A 23,941-nucleotide genomic window follows, 5' to 3' on the forward strand; every position below is an offset into this window, starting at 1 on the left:
GCTTACACTCAACTTTAATCACGTTTACAGTTGGTAGACATCATTGGCTGTTGGCATTACAGTTTCAGAATCGTTGTTTGATTCTGATTGGCTAGTCACATACTGGTGACTTAGCTTTATTTCGGTTCCTACTTGGGAAAGAATAGTAAAAATATAAAAAGTCTTTACAGATGTTCTGTAGAATAACACCAACGCAATGTTAGAGAAGTGTCTTATATGCTTCTAACAGTAAGAGTGATTCTTTTATTCAAAATGTGCATCGTTGTTTTTCAGCGTTGTTTGACGTGTGTACAAAGTTATCTTTGGTATGTTTTTCCCCTATTTCAAGTGTCACCGTGAACATATGATACCAGGAATTTTGTTCGTAAAACAGTAGCTTATTTTAGTGACAGTTCGATTTTTACATGTAGTAGATTTTTGTAGTATTCCCTCGTGCGATAACTACAGATATTTACAGTGAAATCGGCAAGAACAAGATATGACAGGTAACCGGCAGTTTACATTACTATCGAATGGGGAGGGGCTAACTTCACAAGAAAATTTATGCGTATAATATGTAATGTCGGTTTTGATGCTGCGGATATTTCTTTCCCTGCAAGAAGTATATAATTCATACGTACTCAATAATCACAAAACAACACAGACAAATGGTGCTTTCCTTTGGTTTTATGCGTCGAGTTGTGATCAACATACGTTTGCGGTCAAATTAGTGGCTTAGTGTAAGTATTACTGGAACTCTTATTGCAGCACTGAAGAGGTTTGTGTTATTCAGTTTTATCATAATTATCTTGTGCCGATGAAGACAGGTGAGGATACACCAGTGTGATGTATACAGTTCATATTATAGAGATAGTTCTGTGCTGTTGAGATGGTGGTTTAATCTCATGACGTAATATAAGATAATTAGATAACTTATTTGTAGTAAATAAAACAAACAAGTGTCTATGCTGTTTGGATTCTTTCTGAACAGGAACTGGGAAAACGTCCAATAATGTCCTGTTTTATAGATTTTTTTTTCCGTTTAGATGTGTAGTTGTATGCTGAACTGGCGTATACGTTATCCATATTGATTCTGATTACTGATCAGGCCTTGCATTTAAAACTGCTTGTTTACATTATTATTCAGGTGCAGAGTTGCTTCAAAATTTATCAGCTCATTATTTTTCACAGAACTATTAGTTATAGCTGGATGGAGAGAAAGTAGTTTTTTACCCTAGTAGATGCTAAGTACAGGTATGTTGTTTGGTTTGTATCGTATATGAGTAGATTACATTTCATATGAGAGTTTTGCTGCTTGTGAAAATTGTGTGTATACAGGCATATATTCACAATCAAGTGGGATACCATGTTCTTTAGCATCTGCCAATCAAATTATAACATGTGGGAAATGCATCATGAATGTTGGTAGCAGTATAGGTATGCTGTGGAGGGATGCAAAATGAATGAAATAATTAATTTTGAAACTTCTGTCTGTTGATTAGGTTATAGTAATAGTCTGCTTGTGTGATATTAAATATTAATTTCTTTCTTTCTTATTGTGTGTGCATGTTTGGGGGGGGGGGGGGGGGAGTAGGGGCAGTAGATATACACAACATATGGTGAAAGTCCCACAACTGGAGAATTCAACTAAATAAAAAGATAATCAATAAGTTGAGTTCAGTATAACCATGTAATTTCTCTGATGTATAAATGTATTTCTGAAGCAGTTGCAAAATGTTAGAAACTGGCTTATGATTGGCATTATTATCTGCGAGGAGCATTAATCTGACATTGTATGAATGTTTTGAACAGAGGAGCAGTGGGAAAATTTTGCTCTTACTTGTACAGCTTTTACACATCTCTGTTCTTCTTGTATATTTTCTCTATGTATGCTACCTTAGTTAACAGATGTGATGCTGTTGACTCTAATGTTTGTGTTCAACCTATTCCAAGTCCCACTTCTAAATTGATATGCTCACACCAAGGTTGAATCCATATTTAGTAGTCAAGGAATTTCTATGTAATTTGCTTCTTCCAAAGTGGCATGCATTTCTTTTTCAAATGTCTCATTTCTGTAATGTAATCCTGATAGCAAATTACCAACTTTAGTTTGTTAATGATAGGAATGCAAGTTACTATGTATTGTATCTGTGAGAGTTTTGACTATAGGGCACTTTAAAATATTTCTGCAACTTTTTGAAATCTTAGTAATAGTCCTCCACATAGTTGGAGCAAGAAGAGAGTTTTCTTCATTTAGTTGCTAATTAACTATTTCATTCTTTTTGTGGAAAAAAGTGGAATCATTGCTGTCTGAAAATTTTTGATATTCATGTCATTACTTTAAAAGGTTGATGAACTTTCTCGTCTTCGGTAGGCCTAGTTCAAATGTTTTATGTCCAGGACACTAAACTGATAGAACTTTTATGATGAAAATAAACCTTTTTTTCTTTCTCTCTTCCTCCCACTTTTTTTTAAAGAGGATGAAATCTCCCACTTAAAATTATCAGAAATAGTGGTCACAATTATGCAGTGTTCTGAATTCATTGGGACTTCTAAACAGATCTCCTTCTTCCTTTTTTAATCTTCCATGCCTATGCATTTTGGAGACTGTTTTGCTCACAGAGTTCATATCAGCCTACATCTAAGAACTCTACTATCTTTGCACAGTTCCTTCTGTGTGAAGTTAGCATAAACATTTCAGAACTTGCAAGTTAGTTAATTGTCCTGAGCAGCCGGAGATAGCGATCATGTGTGCATGAGGGGTGTGTGTGTGTGTGTGTGTGTGTGTGTGTGTGTGTGTGTGTGTGTGTGTGTGTGTGTGTGTTTTCGTTTCTGAAGAAGGATTTGGCCAAAAGCTAAAGGTGTAACAGTCTTGTCAATGTTCCTGTCTGCGACGCAGTGTGTAATCATTTGGGTGAATAGCAATCTATTCTTTTCATGACATTGTTAATATAACAATTTAATGTAATAAGATGAGAAAGATCACATATACAAACTAGTAATTAATCCTAAACAAACAGGAACGGTCTTTTTTCAGTAAATTATAAGCTGAATTTATGCAGAAAAATATGGTCAAGTACTATACAATTGTGCCAGAGGAAAAGTTCAAATAATTTATAGAAAGAAACAGTAGATTATACTCGCAAGATACCTCAATCCATTTCATCAATTCGGAGGCACAGAAATAGAGCTTTTTGTAACTTTACAAATATTGTATTAAATTTGTGTAAACAGTAAATGGGTAAATGAACATTGCAAATTGATAGTTAATGAACAGTGTAAATTGATAGTTAATGTACACAGTTAAAATTTTCTTTGGTTGTAATAATCACCAAGAAACTTCAAATTTTTTTTGCTGCTTCAGGGACTGAAGATTCTACGTATATTATGAGTGGATGTCTCTTTTGCTGTGAATGCTATTTTTTACATTATTAGCAGAAATGTACTGTTACACAATCCATACATGATTTATGCTGATTACATTAGTACACTGATGAAGACTCCAAACACATCTGTACGAGTCACAGGCTGGGGAATAATTGGACAGGCTTACAACTGGCAAATAGCAAACAGGTATGAAATTCCAAAGAAACCAAAATACTTAAATCTGTGAGAGGTAGAAGTGGGGACATGAAATTCATAGCTTTCCAGGTGGGTAATAAACCAAGGCGGCACCACCAAAGAGCTCAGTTCTGCCTCCTTTGAAGTTAGAAATATATCACTCATTGTGGTAGAGAATACACTACTTTGGGGGATGAAAAGTTGCTCTGTAGATCCTGTCATATGGAACCTTCAGAGACACTGCCCAACTCGAGGAATACGTTACCAGAGACCAGCTGTTACATACTGATCTTGTTATTAATCAGTGAAATTATCTGTGTTATTAACCTGTGCAAAATCATTGTAAATTTACCAAAAGCCACGAGTTTAAAGTGTTCAGGCATTGATGTTTTTCAGTTCTACTTGGCTGCTCTTTTATTTCACACTACCCTCACTTAAGAGCCTGAAAGAAAAGTTGACAGATTCTGAGGAATATAACAACACACTTCAAGAGAAAGTGAATAGTGCTGCACTGTTTCAAGCAGATATGCAAATTACAACTTCAGGTTGTCTTGGAAATGTTCTGTAGGGGTTTGGGTTGCTTCAAATGACCTCATATTTAGTTACACTATCCTAGTATGTTCAGAAAATGAACAGTTCCCTTATCTAAATAAGGGAGTGGGGTCTGACCATTCCCAGTTTGGATAATTTTTAATAGTAATAGATTCTTTTCAGTATGTAAAGGCATAAGTTGCTGTCCTGTAGAATTATCTGATGTTGCAACTTCCCTTTATTCTTTACCTTGTGTTCACACTTATAACTGCTTTGTCAGTAAGTAGATAAACAGTATGTACTTTGCACTAGAAACATAGCTCATGTAAAGTTTATTTACTTTCTAAAGTTTTTCTGTATATTAAAGAATAATTAAGTTCACTACAGCATTGCAGTTAACTTCATGGGATGTACTCAAGGGCTCCATCCATGGCTTCCTCTTGGTAGCTATCAGTGGGGACTAAAATTGGTGTTAGAAAACAAATTATGTATGACATGGTCAGGAGAAGCCTTTTGATTTATGGCCTTATTTTTGTAACACTTTTCATTTAGCTTAAAACATTTATTGGATCCCATTCTAGTTTCCCAAGGCAGAAAAATTCAACATAATTACCAGCGATTGAGTCTTGGACTTCTGCTTCAATGATGAGTGACACTGAACTGTATGGTCTTTGCAGTCTCACAGCTGTACAAACCTTTCCATTCAGATAAGTTGAAGCACTAGACAGTAACAAAATGAGTGAGGTAGCACAGTGGTATGACACTGGACTCACATAATGGCAGCATTTAAAGTCCCTGCCCCCCCCCCCTCCCTCCCTACCGCCCCATCCCTCCCTCCCTCCAGACACCCACATCAATTTACGTTTTTCATTGTTTCCCTGAATCACTTAAGGCAAATGTTGGTGTAGTTCCTTTGAAGAGGACATGACTTTTCCTTTGCAATCTGAGCTGGTGTTCCTTCTCTAATGACCTTGCTGCCAACAGTACATCAAACCTTAGTTATCCTTCTTTTTCCAGCAAAAGGATGCGATTTATTCCTCGTGTATTTTATGACACCAAAACTTCTGTTCGTGATTATACCATGTGGCCACGTTGGGTAATGAGTCACTTTCAGCGTACCACTCACGAGAACTGTGATTATGTACTCAGGAGACTCATCAATTATACTTTGTGAGAAAAGAATGAAAATTTCTCAAGTTATTTGAAATGTGCTTTCATTTCCAATCCCTAACAACTTACTTCATGTTTGGGACTGTGTGATGAGACTTGTTGAAGGAAAAGTCTTATAGTAGTATCACATGGTGCTTTGGAATAATTATTGCATGCATTTGCATTTGTATATACATGTGTACATCCACACTCTTTAACCGAAGTCAAGAACTGGTGACGAAAAGTTCAGTTACGGTACCGGTAGTAAAATAATCAAATGATGTTTCGGTGAACTTCACACTACATTAACTTACTTATGTAATAAATCTTTTCATAGTGGTATTTCTCCAGCTAGCCTTAAATATTTTGCTGTCAAGCAACTTCACAAAAAGCTGATAAAAACAATATTATAAATTTACTGACATGTCTCGTAATTGCCAGTATATTTGAAAGATCATGTAGAACACGCTTTTATAGACACTTATTATACAGCAAAATACCCAGTGGCAAACAGTTTATATTGCAAAAAGGATAGTCAGTTGAACATGCTACATTTGCGTTGACAAATGATATGCTGATACCAATAAATAAGAAATTATTCCTATTGGGAATATTTTGTGACTTAGCTAAGGATTTGTTGGTGAATCTTGATGTGCTTGTCCAAAAGTTAACAACATTATGGAACAGCAGATACAAAAAGTTCATGGTTTCTACATTACCAGCATGGAAGAAAGCAGTGTGGACCAAATAGCCTTAGGCATTTGGAACCAGACACTATAGGGTCCTAGTCTGTGACCTCAGTGTTTTCTGGGGGGGGAGGGGGGGGAGAATGATTTTTCCACTAGCCTTATCAGAAAGTGAAAGTTTTGTCATTCTTGCTGAAAAGGTAGCTAATGCAATATTTGAAAATATTAATACATGGCACAAGGTAGATGCTTTCAGTAAATCTGATATGTAGCAAAATATTAATGTAGTATACACCTACGGATCAAAAATGAGAGGACTCCCTTGGCTATTCAGTCATCTTTCCAACCATGTCTTACACTGAATTTAGTGCAGAACTACATGTGATCCTAAAAGCAACGGACAGTTGAAGTGTCATACGAAGGAAAAAGTTTCTTACCTGCTCATATTCCCTTAGTGATGTACAAATGTTGCAGCAGATGAACCCAGCATACAAAATGCCTACTTTTATAGCAGGAGAAGTATGTATCACTCTGTTGTGTACCAGGACGTGTTGAGATACAGGAAAAAGACAAAGCAGGTAAACAGGTCTACAGAAAAACAATGTGACATTGCCATAGGGCCTATGGGGTGTTATTTCACTATCGAGTCAGAGAACTATGCAACTTAGGGTGGAGATGTGGGTGGCAGTAGGAAGTAAGCTTCAGTTTGTGTAATCAACTATCCTGCCATGACATTCCTCATACCTGTCATTCTGATGGGATGAAGTCATTCTGACCCGCCTCTGATTGTTAACACTCACACTCCAGCAGAAGACTCCCTCAACCAAGTCTGTGAAGCCTGCGGTGTAAGAATCACTGGATGCCACATTTTAACTTAGTGCATTTTCTGTTTGGATGAAAAGGCAGAAGCAAATTCTAGTGTGTTCATGCACATGGTTATTAATGGATTGTTATCTTTTAGTTCTTGTTAAATGTTTTATTGTTTTACCACTTTCAACAGTACTCGCAACATACCTTTAGTACAGGTGCCAAAAGCCTGGCTGTAGGGGGCCCAAATCAATATGTTATTATCTAAGGGATTTGTTGTGAATAGGGCATTAAAATAGCACATTCCCTCTGTTTTGAAATTTAGTGCTTACACTGAGACACATTCATGAAAGTATACTGTTGAAGATTAGCCAGTCCGAAGTGAATATGATTGGCAGTATACTGTAGAAGCAGTAGAACAAAAATGAAACCAAAACTAAATCTGTGATTGAATAACTTTTCTCCCCAGACATCGTCTGATGCAAGCAGTACAGACTGAACTACTGCATTTGGGGCAGTACCCAAATCTTTGCTCACTACAAAAAGAATATTAGTGGCAGTTGCGACAGTGCAGAGTCCTGGTGGTATGAGCAGGTGATTTGAGAAACATAGGTCTGATGGACCATCTTTGTTTTCAGCGGATCATGTTTATTAAGGGAGCTGAGGTGTATGACTATTTGCTTTCTTAATTAAACGTTTAGGTGTGACTGAAATGAGTAGGTTACTGTTGTTACTTTCAAGGGATGAATTACAGCCCAGGATAACATGGCTGTTTTATAACATATTAATCAAGCAAGTGTGACATTTTTAGTAATAAGGCACTGTCATCATGGTTGATATTTATTTCTTAGTCGCCACTTGCTCTCTTCAATGAGGTTTTAATTACCTTGTAGATGAACTTCAGTGTCCGTGCTGGGCGCATGCAGCATTTAATATGAATATAGTGCTTTGTCTATGAGTGGTTTTAGAGCAGAGGTCATGGCTTAGATTTATTCTAAATAATTGCAGACCGTTATAAGTGCTGCATGGCATGGCACATTACATCAAATTTTTGTTAGAACAATTAACAAGTTAATCACAGTTTATTTCAACTAACAGTTGCTCTTGTCGTTTACAGAATGACAAGTTTTAACACTCTCCATCATGATGGAGTCTACAGCAAACAGTCTGAAAGAATGGAGGTAAAGTGATTGCATATAAGCTGTGATAAATGAACCAAAGGTTGGTGAATATCTGCTAACAACACTCCATGATTAAAATAAACAAGTAATTTACATAATTTAAATAATAAAGATAACAACTCACTGAACTGATTTAAGTACGGGAATTGCGGATCGATTGTGGTGAGGAGTTGTGCTGGATTAGTGAGCACTGGGAGACAGGAGTTTTGAAGTGTGGACAATGGATGGGATGTGCTGGTGAGGCCATGTAATCCCAGCGGTATCTTCTGAAGGAAATGATTATTAAAATGCAGAGAGAGATGACCCCACAGTGTTTCCTTCCCTGGTGGCTATGCCATAGGAGGAACATAAGATTAAGAGACTGGGGCGGGGGCGATGCTTTCCACAATACTTAGTTTTCTCTAGGACCAATGTGGATTCCTTTTCAGCAACATAGCCATTATTCATTGTTAAGAACCTTGAGGGCTGATTTGGGAAAGTAGCAGTGATTTCGGAAATGAAAAGTGATTCAATTCTGATTAAAAGGACATCAAATGCTCAGTTGTGGGTGCTGCTTGCCTGTAAAAACCTTGGTGACATTCTTGTAATTATCACTCCAAATAACAGTCTCAGTATGGTACAGGAAGTCATCTCCCACTGTGACCTCATTTTTCAAATTGATAACAAGTTACATGCCAATTTGCAGCAATGGGGTGTACATTTTTTCCTCAGTGTCCTGTAGGACCAAACTGAAATAGGGTTGATACTAGAGCCTTCATCTTGGCCTTTGAAGGTTGCTTGTTTCGTGAAAAGATCAAAGAGATAAAGTATCAGTGTGATGTGAAACCATATGTTCCCTCTCCCATGTGGTGCTTCATGTACAGGAGAAATGCCGTTCATGTTAGACCTTTCTGTCCCCTCAACTACACCTCCTCCCATGGTTGTTGGGGTCCTCCCCCTACTTTCCCCCCACACCCACTTTAGGAGTGTTGACTTCCCATCCACGAGGCCCGCTGGTCTCTAATGCCCAGCTTGAGAAGCAGCGCCCTTCTCCCGCATCTCTCTCACCAGGAACAAGTCCCTCGGGATGCTTCTTTCCCAGGATTCTGCTGATCTGCAACTGGGTACCAGCCAATGACTGTAGGAGCCACAGGTTGCTGGTCACAGGAGTTTACTTCAAAGACAAAGGAGGTTCCGGCAGTCCCCAGCCCACCAGACACTACAAATTCCAATCCTATATCGAAGGCAGCCATGGGGCACCAGAGGCTCCCCCCCTCCCCCCCCCCCACTCATGCACAACATGCATTGGAACTGATATGTATTGATGCTGTATCCTCATAAGCAGTGGCAGCAGGCAACCCGGGGTAAGACCTTCCTTGTCGGTCCCTTTACGCCCACATGGGATACAAATGGTGTGATCCTCCAGTGGAACTGCAGTGGTTTTTTCTACCACCTGGACAAGTTATGACATCTGTTATTCGTTTTCCTACTTCTCAGTATTGCAAACTCCAACCTGCCGCTCCCCCACCCCACCCCACCCCTTCCATGGCTATCAGAGTTATTTGAACTGTGACAGAGTATCGAGTGGAGTGACTCTATCTGCTGCAGACATGTCACTTGATAAGACTGTGGCTGTTCTTGTGAGCACGTCTCTGGATTTTACAGTCAGTAACGTGTATCTCCCTCCTGATGGTGAAGTATCACATACCTCCTTGTCTGCACTAATTTATCAGTCCTCCACCCCTACCACTCTTCCTCATTTTGGGTGCATTCAGTGCCCACAACCCCTTGGGAGGGGGAACCATGACCACTGGCCGCAGAAAAGCTATCAAAACTTTGCTTGAATACTGGTGCCCCAATACACTTCAATGTGACATATGGATATTATTTGCCATTGATCTTTCGTTTTCAGCCCTGGTCTTCTCACCTCCACCCCCACGATGATCTGTGTGACAGTGATCATTTTCCATATGACAGTGATCACTTTCTGATCATCGTGTCCTTCTCTCAGTAACAGTCACTTGCCTTTGCCTCTGACATCATCCTTAGCATCCTGCCACACAGGCGTATTGATGCATGTGTCCAGAGTACAGACATTCCTACTTCTCAGTATTGCAAACTCCAACCCGCCCCTCCCCCACCCCACCCCTTCCATGGCTATCAGAGCTATTTGAACTGTGACAGAGTGTTGAGTGGAGTTTCCACAAACATTATTGACTCTGTATGCTGTAGGCATGTGTCACTCGATAAGACTGTGGCTGTTCTTGTGAGCAGTCATTCTATCGGCAATAGACCTAGGGATCTTCTATTCCTAGGGAACTCCCATCAGAATAATGTATGTTGCTGGATTTCTGAAACTGCTGTGGCCAGTAGAGATTGCAGAGGACTCTTCAATGCCATAAGTGACATCCAGCAATGGAGAACCTCATTGCTTTTAAACAGCTCTGTGCTTGGGTCACCACCAAATAAAATGACAGGAAGAAGACTGCTGGAAATTGTGTGTTACTACCATTTGACTGCATACCCCTCCTTCATAGGTTCGGGCAAAGTTTTGTCATGTCTGTGGACACCTGTTCCTCACAATGAATGCTGTTGTCTATGTTGACCCAGATATTGTCGCTGTACATTTTGCTTTGTGTCATGCTCGGGCCTCTGTGTCTGAGAATTGTCAGCCTGCATTTAACATCCTCAAGCAGTGGATGGAACTAGTTCACTTACCTTTCGTTACACTTCACCTGTCATCATATAATGCTCTGTTTAGCACGTGGGAATTTCTAAGTGCTCTAGCCCTTCGCCGAGACACGGCACCGGGGCCAGACTGCATCCACAGCCAAATGCTCAAACACCTATCAGTGGATTGCCAATGTCACGTCCTTGCCATTTTCAGCTGTATCTGGAGTGAGGATGAGTTCCTATTCTGTGGTGAGAAAGAGTGATTGTTCTGGTACTGAAACCAGGTAAACAGCCCTTGAGATGAGAACTGTGTCCCAATTATTCTCAGTAATGTTCTCTACGAGTTGCTCAAACATATGATGAGCCAGTACCTGTATTGGGGTCTTTTGGCTCCATTGTAGGACAGTTTATGCCAAGGCCATTCTTCTGCTGACAATTTGGTCTGCCATCCATCAGCTTTTGCCTCGCCTCAACACCTTGTCACTGTCTTCTTCCACTTGCAATAGGCTTATGACACCACATGGTGTCATCGCATTATCATTACCCTACGTGTGTGGGGTCTCCAGTGCTGGCCCTCCAGTTATTGTCCAGAACTTATCGTCACACTGTACTTCGTGTGTTTAAGTAGGTGCTTCCCATAGTACCCCCTGGAACTCTGTGTTGTGTGTGCCCATTTTTCTAGTGGCTATTAATGGTGTAACTGTTCTTGTGGAGTCTTCAGTGTCACCCTCCTTGTATGCTGAAGACCACTGAGTTTACTATTGCTCCTCCACTGAGAGTGTTGCTGAATGTAAACTGCAGGGTGCCATACAGAAGGTGCAGCCCTTGGCCCTCACCCATAACTTCTGGTTTTCAGTCGCCAAGAAATGTCCACTACTGTTGCCATCATACTCAACTGAAACACTATCTCGATGACCAATTGCGTGATGTGGTGGGGTCCTATTGCTTTGGTAGACTGCTCGTTGATGCTTGGTTGATGCGACTTCCACATCTTCATCAACTTAAGTGAACTTACTGGTCACACCTCAGCACTCTTCGCTGCCTCAGTAAACAGCAGCTAAAGTGCAGACCACTCTACACTTTCGCAGCTTAACAATGCTCTTATCCTGTCCCATTTTGGTTAGGAGAATCTGGCATATGTCTCGACATTGCCTTCAGCATAGTGGATGCTGGACCTGATACACCATTGCGGGAATTAAGTTGCCACAGGTGCTGTTTATGGACTGGTGATCTGAACAGCCAACTCGCAGAGGCTTGGGTCCGTCCACTGCAGATCAGGTGCTGATAATTACTGTTCAACTGTTTGATACACATTCATTACTCCTCGAGCAGCTAAAATAACATTTCTTTTTCCCTAGTTGGGAGACCCACCACCCACATCAACAACCCAGGAATGGAATCAAGATTACAGTTAACATGCAGCGTCTGCTGTGAACTCCAGCTTCCTCCACTGTCACCTCTTGTTAGGTAGCAATTGTGTCCGCCCCCAGGGAGTGCATCCCATCCTCAGATCTATTTTATTCTTTGGACTGAAAGACTATTGACCTCTTGGTTTTTCTCCACCTGTTCCAGACCATTCTTAATGCAGTTCTAGGTTCAGAACTTGTGTATACTGACTTACCGACAGCTCTACAGATGACAGACAAACTAGTTTTGCTTACACACTTCCAAGGTACAAGAACAACTCTACCTGCTGAATGGATACAGTGTCTTCACTGCAGAATTAGTGGCCATTGCTCGAGCTCTCAAACATTTTTGTTCTTGCACTGGTGAGACATTCTTAATCAACAATGACTCCATGATTAGTCTTCAGGCTGTCGATCAGTGCTACTCTTGACATCCATTTGTTACACTGTCCAGGATCTCCTTTCTTATCTCCATCGAGGTGGACAGTCAGTCTTATTTGTCTTGACCCTAGGTCACATTGAGATCCCAAGGAACAAACCTGGTGACATTTGGCCAAGTTGGCTATCAGGATGCCATTTTGGAGATGGGGCTACTGGAACCAAACTTTCAGTCAACTCTATTTTGTCAGTTGTTGGAGGCTTGGATCATAGGTTGGTGTGCCATCTTCTTCCCAAACAAAGTGTGAGCAGTAAAGGGGACCACGACCATGCAGCAATCTTCCCCTCATGCTTCTCGCAGGGAACCTAAAATTCTGTTACCTTCGCATTGACCAGACTCGGCTGATGTTGGCCGTGTCTTACAGCATGAAGATCCACCCCACTGTTTGTGTGGTGCCTGTCTGATGGTGGCTCACATCACACCAGACTGCCCCAATTTGGCCACCTTAAGCGAAACCTTAAACTTGCTGATACACTGCCTCTGGTGCTAGCAGATGATGCCAACTGTTTGACTTGGTTTTGTGTTTTACCTGTGAGTGTGGTTTCTACTCCTTTATGTGAGGTAGGGCACGTTGCTCACAGTGGCTGCTTGAGAGATTATAGGGAAGCGTGCTGTGACCCAGGGGGCTCATGGCTATGCTTGCTCGGTGGTCCAACTTGGCTCCTGCCCATCCCATCTTTTTAATTATTCTTACTCTTTTATATTTGTCATTGGTTTACTGTGTTGTCATCATTGTTCTCTTTCCAAAGATTTTATTAACTTGAGAATTTCACCCACATTCACCCTCTTACCCCTCTCACACTTCTGCTTGCTTCTTTCTCTTGATTGTATTGATTCTTGCCAGGGTTAGGCCAATGACTGCAATGGTCAATGAGGTACTCTGTATAATGACTTGAAGAGCAGGGGCAGCAACCATCTCTGTTGGGGTTTAATTAACAGAGAGGAAAAGGGGAGGTAGATCTCTTAAGCCCTGGTTAGTATTCTATCTAGGAGAAGGTACTCTTGATTTAAAACAGTCCCACAGGGTAGGTGTTGTGTGGTGGGCTGGTTACCCATCCATATATATAAACTTAACTCATGTCTCCAAGGAATAAGATGGATAGTTCTCAAAGTCAATGACAAGGCTGTGATAAACAAAAATGACTTTGTGTTAGGTACTTGGAATATGACAGGTTTTAATACAGAGCTTACAGAAAACTTCAAACAAAGAAATTTAAACATTGCTGTAATAACAGAAACAAAGAAGAAACAGAGAGGAACAAAGGATTTAAATAATTATACAAAATCCAGGGTGGAGTAATGACAGTATTATGAAAAGGATGGAGAGCTACTCTTACACACACACACACACACACACACACACACACACACACGACAACCAGAGACAGTGGTCTTGTATGTGTGTTGTGTTTATGTGTGTATCTTACGTAATTTGGAAGAAGGCCTTTTGGATGAAAGCTGACTTGCCTAACAGTCTTTCTGTTTTGCCTATATGTGACTCACCGTCCTTGATACATCATGAGTAGTGCTAAATAATTATACATTAATATACAGTGAAATTGAACAAACAAAACAAGCAATGAGTGCAGTAGGCATTCTTACAGATGAAAACTGGAAAAGAAAAATAAATTTTTATGACTACATATATGAAAGGATAGTAATTTTTAGATTCAGAATTGATAGAGGACATTTGTATGTTGTAGGAGTATATGCACCCGAAGAAGGAAAGCACGAAGATTCTGAAATATTTTATGAAGAGCTGCAAAAGCAAGTAAATAAATATAATAAAACTAATAATTTTAAATATTGGGAGACTTACATGCAAGAATTGCAAAAGTACTAATAGTAGATACAGTAGGCACATTTTATGAAATAACTTTAAATGAAAATGCAAGACATTAAGAGATTTTACTACATTGTGTGTTTTGCGGAAATAATATAGGCTTTTATCACTTTCTAGTTACTTTAAAGATTGAAATGTGGGCAAGATGGAGGTAACAAACAAATGTAAAGAAAATGCAAAGCCAAAACTTGAAATATAAAGTTCATCTTGCGCAGGAAGAAGGCATAAGGAACTTGTATCAACAAAGACTTACACAGTAATGCTGAAAATAGCTAATGAGGCACAAGGGAAAAGTAAAGTATCAAACTGGGAAAGGGGCCTGAAAATATTCAACATAGAAATAGCTAACAATATAAAAGAAAAACAAAATGTTTAAAATACCTGTTTACAAACAAGAACAAATGAAACCTGGGAAATATATAAACAGAAAAGAAATAAAACAAAGAATTTAATAAAAAGATACCATAGAGAATACTGGGAAAGATTCATAGCTAATGTTGAACATGATGTTCATGGAAGACAGAATATAGCCTTTAAACTTATGAAGCATATGAGTAAAACAGAGAAACCATTAATATAATGACAGAATATCAGTGGATACACCATCACAGAAATATGTGGTATGATGAAGATAGTGAAGGAAGTTATTCTATAAAAACTGATAGCAACTCTGTAGATAAAATAGACATAAAAGAATCAAAAGCAGCCTTAAATGTAACAAAAAATAGAAAAGCTACTGGCCTAGAAGGCATTAATCCCAAATTAATCAGATATGGAAGAATGATTCTAGACTTCTGCTTCCTCCATTTTTTTAAATGTGTGTTTGGAGAACTGTTCTGTACCTGAAGAATGGAACACAGCTAAAGTTATTTCTATATTTAAAAAAGACAATAGGAAAGACACAGGAAATTATAGAGGAACAAGTTTACTAAATGCAGGATATAAAATTTTTGGGAAAATTCTTAAACAAAGGCCACAGTCTCTCTCTGATGCAATGATCTCAGCAGAACAATCAGGGCTTAGAAAGGAGAATGGTCATGTAATGACAATATATTTATAATAAGACAAATTATTGGAAAATGTTGGGAATTTGGCTTAGAAATGAATTTAACATTTGTTGATTATGAAAACGCCTTTGATAAGGTAAAAAGACCCCTTTTGTGGAAAATATTGGAAATAAAAGGTTTTCCAAACATCTTATTAATACCATAAAGAGTTTACACAAAAATAAAGAAGTAGTTATAAGTTCAGGTTTGGAAATGTCAGATGAAATTTTAGTAAATCAAGGTGTTCAACAAGGGTGCATTCTATCACCCACTTTATTTAATTCATATAGTGATGACCTAGTTATGAAGTGGAAAGATGAAATACACTTAGGAATTAAAATTGGATCTTACTTACCATCCAATACCCTGTTCTATTCTGATGAGCAGGTAATTATACAGAAAACAGAATATAATGAACAAAGAGCAGTATTTAGATTGAGCCAAAATACAATATATTACAATGTAACTATATCTGCAAATAAGACAGAGAATGACTTCAAAGGAAAGAATCCAATCAGATCGAAAATAGTAATAAATGAGAAAGTTTTAGAACAAGTATCCCACTTCAGTTACGGTATCTTGGAAGTGATATTGGTTTTAACTATGACAGAGACATTGAGAAGAAGGTTAATAAATATCAAGCTAACTGTAACAGCTGAAAGAACTTGGTGAAGAGAAACAAGAAAGAAACGCAAATGAGATTCCACAAAGTTACGGCTGTACCTACTCTTGTATATCGTTCCGAATAATGGACAAAAAAAGAAAAAACCACGTATACAAGCAGAAGAGATGAAGTAAATGAGATATATAAGAGTCTGTGATAAAAGGGATAAAATAAGGAATGAAACAATAAAATCATATTTAAAAATCTTATCACTTAATGATATGATGCCATTGATCTTAATGATGTTACATGCGGCAACAGGTTGTGCCTCTGGGTGGCCACCTCTGACCACAGTTTGGCAGTGGCCATTCATTCAGATTGATGGTTGGTTGGTGATCATACCCATGTAGAATGCTGTTCAGTAATTACATCAGAGTTGATATATGTCACAACTTCTTTCACATATGACCCAGCCTCTAATAGGATGTGACTGGGGTTGTTTGTGGTGGGGTTTCCACTGTGGTATGACCCATGTGGCAAGAGGCTGGGAGTAGCTGTGATGTAAGGATGGACTAGGATGGTGTTTGGATTGAGTGAGCAATGAAATGCCACTTAAGGAGTGGGAAGGATTGTGGGTTGGATGTTCCCCATTCCCAGGCATGGTGACAAGTAATTGACTGATTCAATGTAGATGCCACAAATTCCTCTCTAGTGCCAAGCTCTTCACCTCAGAGTACCACTTCTCCCTAAGGGGCTCACAGTTTTTTTGTGCGTTCATGCATGGCATACGTCCCAGGCTACATTTCCTTCCTCGTGCTCCTTCCTCCCTATCCTCATTCCTTTCCCTCTTCGCATCCTTCCCCCATCTTGATGTTGTTCCTTATGTCAACCTGGCTACCCACCTGACTTTTTTGTGTTCCTTCCAGTTTTTTTCCCTTACCTTTTCCTTTTCATCCTGTGTTTGTAGAATTTTTGGTCCCCTTTTTGGGTTTGAACTCCACTTCTGAATTTTCTCTCTCTAGTTTTAACCATTTGGGGAAGAACTCACTCCGTAGCATCTCTACAGTGTGTGGAGTCCTCTTCCCCCCTACTACTTCCCCTCTTCCTTCACTGCCGGAGCCCCCAATCCCCCTGCCCCTCACCCCTCTCCTTCCCTGCCATAGACCCCCCCCCCCGCCTCCCAACCCCTCCCTCCCCAGTAGGTCACCAGCTTGTGCAGCCAGTCCTTGTCGTTGGGTTGTTATGCATCCGTTTGGTTGAGCCCCCTGACAACACAAGGATAACACTTCTGTTACTTGAGCTGTTGCCTCCCCATGTATGTCTAGGAGTGGGTGCTTGTCATTCTGGAACATTGCAACTCTGGGCAATGATAGCTGCACTAGATGGCCCTTGCTGTGGTGGCCTTGGGGAGAGCACCTGATTGGAGTGTGTGGTATCAGGATGGTTGCTTTGCAGATGAAACATATTAAGCTCAAAAAAACTGTCCGCTCTTCTACAACTGTCTCTTCACTTGGTAATGGATCATTTACTGCTGCTTCTTACGATACTGTGGCATTCCCTTCCCTGGCTACACCCTGGCAGGAGGGCCAGGATCACCAGCTTGAGGTGAAACACTTTCACTTTCCCCACTACCTGGTGTGCACTAGGACTGATGGGGACACACACCCTGCCACCAAGCCATTATTTTTTGTGGAAAACATCAAAAGACAAGTTTGGCAAAATGGAGTCTCATTAAGCTGCAATCGGGTCTGCTGTTGATCAGAACTTCTTCTGCCACCCAGTCTGGAGCCCTTCATGCTTGTGACCACCTTAGCAACATCCTGGTGTCCATTACGCCTCGCCAGTCTTTGAGTATGGGTCAGGGAGTTAGTTTTCATAAGGACCTTATCCTTCAAATTGATGAGGAACTCTAGCCCAATTTGGAATGACGGGACATTCGTTTTGTTCAGCGTGTTCAGATAGGTCGTAAGGACGCTCACACTGAAACAGGTGCCTTTATTTTTGCATTTGAGAGAGATACCCTCCTGGAGAATGTCGAGGTTATATATTACTGGTGTGGCTGAAGCTGTACATCTCACACCCGTAAGGTGTTTTTGATGCTTGCATTTCGGGCACATTTCTTCCTGCTGTATGGCGAACCCACTATGCAGTGAATATGGACACCCACTTCATGAGACAAGCCCCTGTGTTCCGCTGCCTGTGTGTGCTAATTGTTACAACCATCAACCTCTACACTCTTCAGATTGCCTGGTTTATAAGGAGAAAAAGTCCCTTCATTGTTTATCCTAAACTGAGGCTCGTCAGAAATTTGACCGACTTCACCCTGTGTCGATAAGATCTAACATTCCCCCTCCTTCCTCTTTTCCCAGTCTCGCCCACTCTCTTTCCCCCTCCCCTGTTGTTTCCATGCCCTCCCCTGTGGGTACCACTCCCTTTCCACATCCGGAGAAGTGTTTCTTTTCTGCAGTGCCTGCCAGTGATGGGTGTCTGGACACCTCACCCTAGCATCACCGAGAATGGAGGCCTGGTGTCACAACTCGACTGAGGGACCCACAGTCTGTGCACCTCAAGATCGCCTACTCTCTTTCAGTTCCAGATCTCTCCCTCCATACCCTATAGAGGTCTCAGGACAAGACTGCCCCCCCCCCCCCTGGTGACCCTGGAGGTGCCATCTCCCTCCTTGCAACCTGGGTGCCACCTCTTATTTATGGATGTCATTGAGTCCTTGTTGGTGATGGATGGACCAGACAGCATGATTGGCTCCACCTGTTCGCTTCAGATTTGGATCCCTTTTCCATGCTTACTTAATGGAACTGTCACCTCCTGGAGTTACAATCACTTATTTCTTGTTACTTGGTAGCTTGTCATTATCCAGGAATCTCATTTTACTGATGCTCACTCACAACCCTGCATGGGTCCCATGCTTTCTTTCAGAACCAGGTGAGTCAATTGAGGGTTTCTGGTGGTGTTCGCACACTGTTCCTAAATATAATACTGCATGTCGTAAATGAATGAAAATAAGCAAAGTAGACCACTTTTTGTGCCAAACTATCACTTATTTCAGATACTGTTCAAATAGTAAAAATGGGAGCATTAAGTCTTCAAACAAGATCATGAACATGGGCTTTCCATGGCAGTTTACTATCTATCTAAATACCAAGAAATTTGAACTGTTCAGTTTCGCTAATCATATGCCCATTCTGTGAAATTAAAATGTTGGGTTTTGTTGAATTGTGTGTTAGAAAATGTAAAAAGTGAATCTTACTGTGATTTAGTGTTAATTTATTTTCTACAAGCCATGAACTAGTCTCATGAACTACACTATTTGAAAAAGTGCTGATGTTGCAAACGACGTCCTTTACTTCCAAGCTAGTGTCATCAACAAACGGAAATATTTTAGAATCACACGTTACACTAGGGCGCATGCCATTTATATGAAAAAGGAACAGGAGTGGCCCCAGTACTGATCCCTGGTGTACATCCTCCCCCCCCCCCCCCCCAATTTGACCCTGCCCCACTCAGACCCCCTATCATAGCCATTCTCAACACTGTGGATAATGGCCTTTTGCTGTCTGTTGTTAAAGTAAGAAGTGGACCAATTGTGAGCTACTCCCTGTATTCTGTAATGGTCCAACTTGTGAAGTAATATTTTGTGATCAACACAATCAAATGACATAGTTAAATCAAAAAAGACGCGTAATGTTCGAAACCTTTTGTGTAATCCATCCAGTACCTGACAAAGAAAAGAGAATATAGCAATTTCAGTTGTTAAACCACTTCTTAAACCGAACTGTACATTTGATAGCAAATTATGTGAAATAGAATGATCAATTATCCTGACATACAAAGCATTTTTGATAACTTGAGCAAACGCTGATAGTAAAGAAATAGGTCTGAAATTATCTACATTTTTCCCTTTCTCCCTTTTTTATAAAGTGGCTTTACTGGCTCTGAGCACTATGGGACTTAACATCTGAGATCATCAGTCCCCTAGAACTTAGAACTACTTAAACCTAACCAACCTAAGCACATCACACACATCAATGCCCGAGGCAGGATTCGAACCTGCGACCATAGCAATCGCGCGGTTCCAGACTGAAGCGCCTAGAACCGCTTGGCAACACCGGCGAGCAGTGGCTTTACTTGGGTTGGGTTGTTTGGGGAAGGAGACCAGACAGTGAGGTCATCGGTCTCATTGGATTAGGGAAGGATGGGGAAGGAAGTCGGCCGTGCCCTTTCAGAGGAACCATCCTGGCATTTGCCTGGAGTGATTTAGGGAAGTGGCTTTACTACTGAGTACTTTAATCATTCAGGAAACTGTCCATTCTTAAACCAAATATTACAAATATGGCTAAGTACAGTGTTAAAATGTGCAGCACAGTACTTAAATATTCTGCTAGGTACTCCATCATATCCATGAGAGTCTGTAGTCTTTAGTGATTTAATTATTGTCCCAATCTCCCCCTTGTCAGTATCACAGAGGAGTATTTCAGACATCAGTCTCGGAAAGGCCTTTTGCAAGAGAATTATGTGAGTCCCTGTAGAAACTAAGTTTTTATTTAATTCACCAGCAATTCTCAGAAAGTCATTGTTAAATACTGTATGTATATCTGACTTATCAGTAACAGAAATATTTTTACTATGAATTGATGTTATATCATTGACCTTGTGCTGCTGACCAGACACTTCCTTAACAACTGACCATATGGTTTTAATCTGATCCTGTGAAATAGCTGTTCCATTTGCATATCACATACTCTTTGCATTCCTAAGTGACAAATTTTTTGCAGACAATGACCTGTGCTTTTTAATTACCAGTTCCCATACTTATTTTAGTGCCACATATGGCACTTTCTCTGCAATTGATGGTTTGACCTCTGTGATAGTGCCCACTTCCCATTGATTCTCTCATTATCTTCCCACTCCCACTAGCCATGTTATGCTGCTGGGCTTTCCATCATGCTGATTGTCCTCAATATGTCTCCCAGGTCGTGATTGCGCCTTCTTTGCCAGGTTGTATTGATGCAGGTGTTCGTGATCTGTCTGATAAGATAACGTATGCTGCCGGCATTGCTGTTCCATGCTCGATGAGCCCCATTCATAAACAGCCAGTTCCGTGGTTGTCATGGCCATTGTCACTACCATATATACTCATTGTCGGCCCTTGCAACATCTTCAGTGGCACCAGTCCTCTTTCGGTCTTATTACTTTTAAACGTCTTTGTGCGAAAGCCCTTTACTTAATAAAACAGAGCAAGCAAGTGGGTTGGGAAAGTAGTGTCTCCTTTCTAGGTTCTTCTGCCCCTTTGTCATTGTTGTGGGCTACACTACACACCCTGCACAGCTGTCAATGGCAGTCTTCCATTGCAGGCTTTGTCCTTCCAGGCCTTGCCCTTCCAGGTGGCCATTGTACGAATCCATCAGTTCTTGTGGCACACCTTGCAACCCATTTTGCGACTGAACTGGCATCAGCTTCCTATCTAGACACCTTTTTTGTCCAGGAACAGTGGGTGGAAGCTTCCCACGTAAGTTTTACCCCTTGTCAGATGGAATCGTATAATGAACATTTTACTGGTTGGGAACCTCTTCTGGCCCTCAGCAAACAGGTGACGCGGAAACTGCTTCTGGAGATGGGCATCTTCAAAGCTGATCTATGTTCTGCCTTATATCACAGGGTTTTCAGGCTTTGGGAGATGGAACGGCATAGCAGTATGCATAAGAAGCTGCATGTCATTAAGGAGACGACGAATGTGTGGAAGTCTTCCATGCGGTCCTCTCACAGGGAATCAGTTGTCCTCTCCGGCTCCGCATTGGGCATACATGGCTAAAGCATGGTTACCTACTCCGTCACGAGGACCCACCTGTGTGTCGCTGTGGCTCCCAAATGACAGTTGTCCACCTCTTGCTGGACTGCCCACTTGTAGCTGCTCTTCAGCGGACTTTTAACTTTCCCAGCTCCTTACCTTCGGTGTTGGGTGCCGATGCCTCAGCAGCAGCTTTAGTTTTACGTTTTATCTGTGAGAGTGGGTTTTATACTTCTATGTAGGTTTTAGCACATATCCTTTGTCCCTCTGTGTCCTCTACCCTATTGCTTTTGATGTGGAAGTTTTAATGTGTTGCAGAGTGGCTGGCTTTCCCTGTTTATTATCGCGGTCAGCCAGCCACTGTAATCTGCTTTCCTGTTTTACTCTCTTCTGTTTCTAGCATCTCTGTTGTTTTCTTGTCCTCTTTTGTTCCATTTAGGGTTCATTGCCTTCCCTTCATTCTTGTGGTTTTTCCTTTCTTTCTGTTTTGTGTTGTCTGTCTTGTCCATTTCATTCTTACACTTGTGGCATTGTTTTATTAGGAACAAGGGACTGATGACTTCGTAGTTTGGCCCCATGCCCTCTCTTTTAAACCAACCAACCAGCCCTCAGTGCCTTCCCATGATTCCATCCATAACCAGCTGCTTCAACACCTCAGTCCTCCACAGTGACAATGTATGACCTGTGTCTCCTGCAAGTTAACTTGAATGGATGTTGGAGTGTTGGCTCATTTCAGTCCTCAAATCTTGGAACTTTGTTTCTCCCTAACAGTGCAGCTTTTGGGAGGGACGATCTCCGTCATCTGCAGGCCTTTTCTGAGTGCCACCATCTTGTCACATAATGTCTACAACAGCTTGGCACCATCACATCATACTTGGGCTCCTTGAGAGGGGTCTTCAGGGTCACCTCCTGATTTTTATTCACAAATTCCTGTCTCACTTGTCATTCAGAGTTCAGATTGGCACTGTTCTCAGCTCTTTGTAAACCACGGAAACTGGCTTTCCATAGGGCTCCTTGTCAAGTGTTCTTTTTTTCATAGCTATTAAAGGACTTGTGGCCCCTGCTGGACCATTGGTAAATCTTGCTCTGTATGTGGATGATTTCTATATTTGGGCTAGCTCCTAGTCTGTGGCCTCTGCTGAATGACAGCTTCTATTCTTTTTGTGCCCTTGGGACGTCACCCACTTGCTGCCCACCCTCAAGTGATTTTACCTGTTGGGCTCCGCCTCACTTTTATCTGCCGCGATTTCCATCTCCCCTCCTTGTCCTCTTCCCCACATTATCTCCCGAAAGCCTCCATTGCTCTAATGGTGTTCCATTGTCTGTTCCAACCACTCTTACAGGAGTTTCAGGATGCCATTGTTTTTTTACACTGGTGGCTCTACATCCACAGATCATCTGAAAACCCCTCCACGTCTTCTGTTGGCACATAACACCATCCCTTTCATGCCATGTGTGGAGTGTTTACTTCAGAATTGATGGACATCTATTGGGCCCTCTCCTTTATTAAATAGTCCTCTCTCACCTGTGTTTTGTTATGTACAAGCTCAATGAGTGGCCTTCAGGCTATCGCTTGGTGTTTTTCATGCCATCCCAGTGGTGTCTGCCATCCATGGTCTTCTTGCCGATCTTGGTGATGCTGTTCATTCGGTTCGGTTGACTTCCTTCAGGTTCCTGGCCATGTGGGTACTCCAGGTAATGAACTTGCTGATTATCTGGCTTTGGGGGGGGGGGGGGGATTGATCACCTAACCCCCATTCTTGATGACCCCTCTGGGGCAGATTTGTGGCTTTACATCAAATCACTTTGTGCTCAACCCAATCATTTTTAGACTCTTGGAGGCCTACATCCTATCCAATAAAATTCATACAATCAAGGACAGTCCCACCATGTGGCATTCTTCCCTCTGCCTCTACCGGTGGGAATCTTCATATGGGCCATACTAGGTTCACTCGTGGTCTTTTGCTCCGCAATGAGCCATTCGCCCTTTGTAGTTGTGGGGCCCCCCTCATGGTGATCAGTTTGCTGAAGTGCCCACAACTTTTGACCGTTCGCACTAAGTACACCCTCCCACCTTCCTTGTCCCGAGTGCGAACAGGCGATCCTCACATGGTTACATCAGTCCTCAGTTTTCTTTGCGAAAGGGGTTTGTCCTCCCAGGTTTAAGTTCTTGAATTTTCCTCTGGAATTGGAGTCCTTTGGTTGGGGTTGGTGCTGGTTATGGAGGTCTTGGCCTTGCCATCTTGTGTCTTTC

The 23,941-nt window shown here is 41.2% G+C and overlaps 1 protein-coding gene across 10 annotated transcripts in view; it reads left to right on the forward strand.

Annotated features, from left to right (window-relative positions):
• The first annotated feature begins 300 nt into the window (after window positions 1-300).
• LOC124799256 (cap-specific mRNA (nucleoside-2'-O-)-methyltransferase 2) overlaps window positions 301-23,941 on the forward strand; it is a 327,660-nt gene continuing 304,019 nt past the window's right edge. For 4 of the 10 annotated variants that reach the window (XM_047262805.1, XM_047262803.1, XM_047262814.1 and 1 more), the window contains exons 1-2: window positions 301-719; window positions 7,831-7,934. Coding sequence is in view for 4 of the 10 variants with exons in the window: in XM_047262803.1 (XP_047118759.1) it covers window positions 7,924-7,934 (11 nt within the window). In the remaining 6 variants the exon portion in view is untranslated. The remainder of the gene's footprint in view (window positions 720-7,830; window positions 7,935-23,941) is intronic. The other 6 variants (XM_047262807.1, XM_047262804.1, XM_047262808.1 and 3 more) reach the window with 3 other exon arrangements.

Source organism: Schistocerca piceifrons, chromosome 5 (genome assembly GCF_021461385.2).
Source record: "Schistocerca piceifrons isolate TAMUIC-IGC-003096 chromosome 5, iqSchPice1.1, whole genome shotgun sequence".
In the NCBI taxonomy this organism is placed as follows: domain Eukaryota; kingdom Metazoa; phylum Arthropoda; class Insecta; order Orthoptera; family Acrididae; genus Schistocerca; species Schistocerca piceifrons.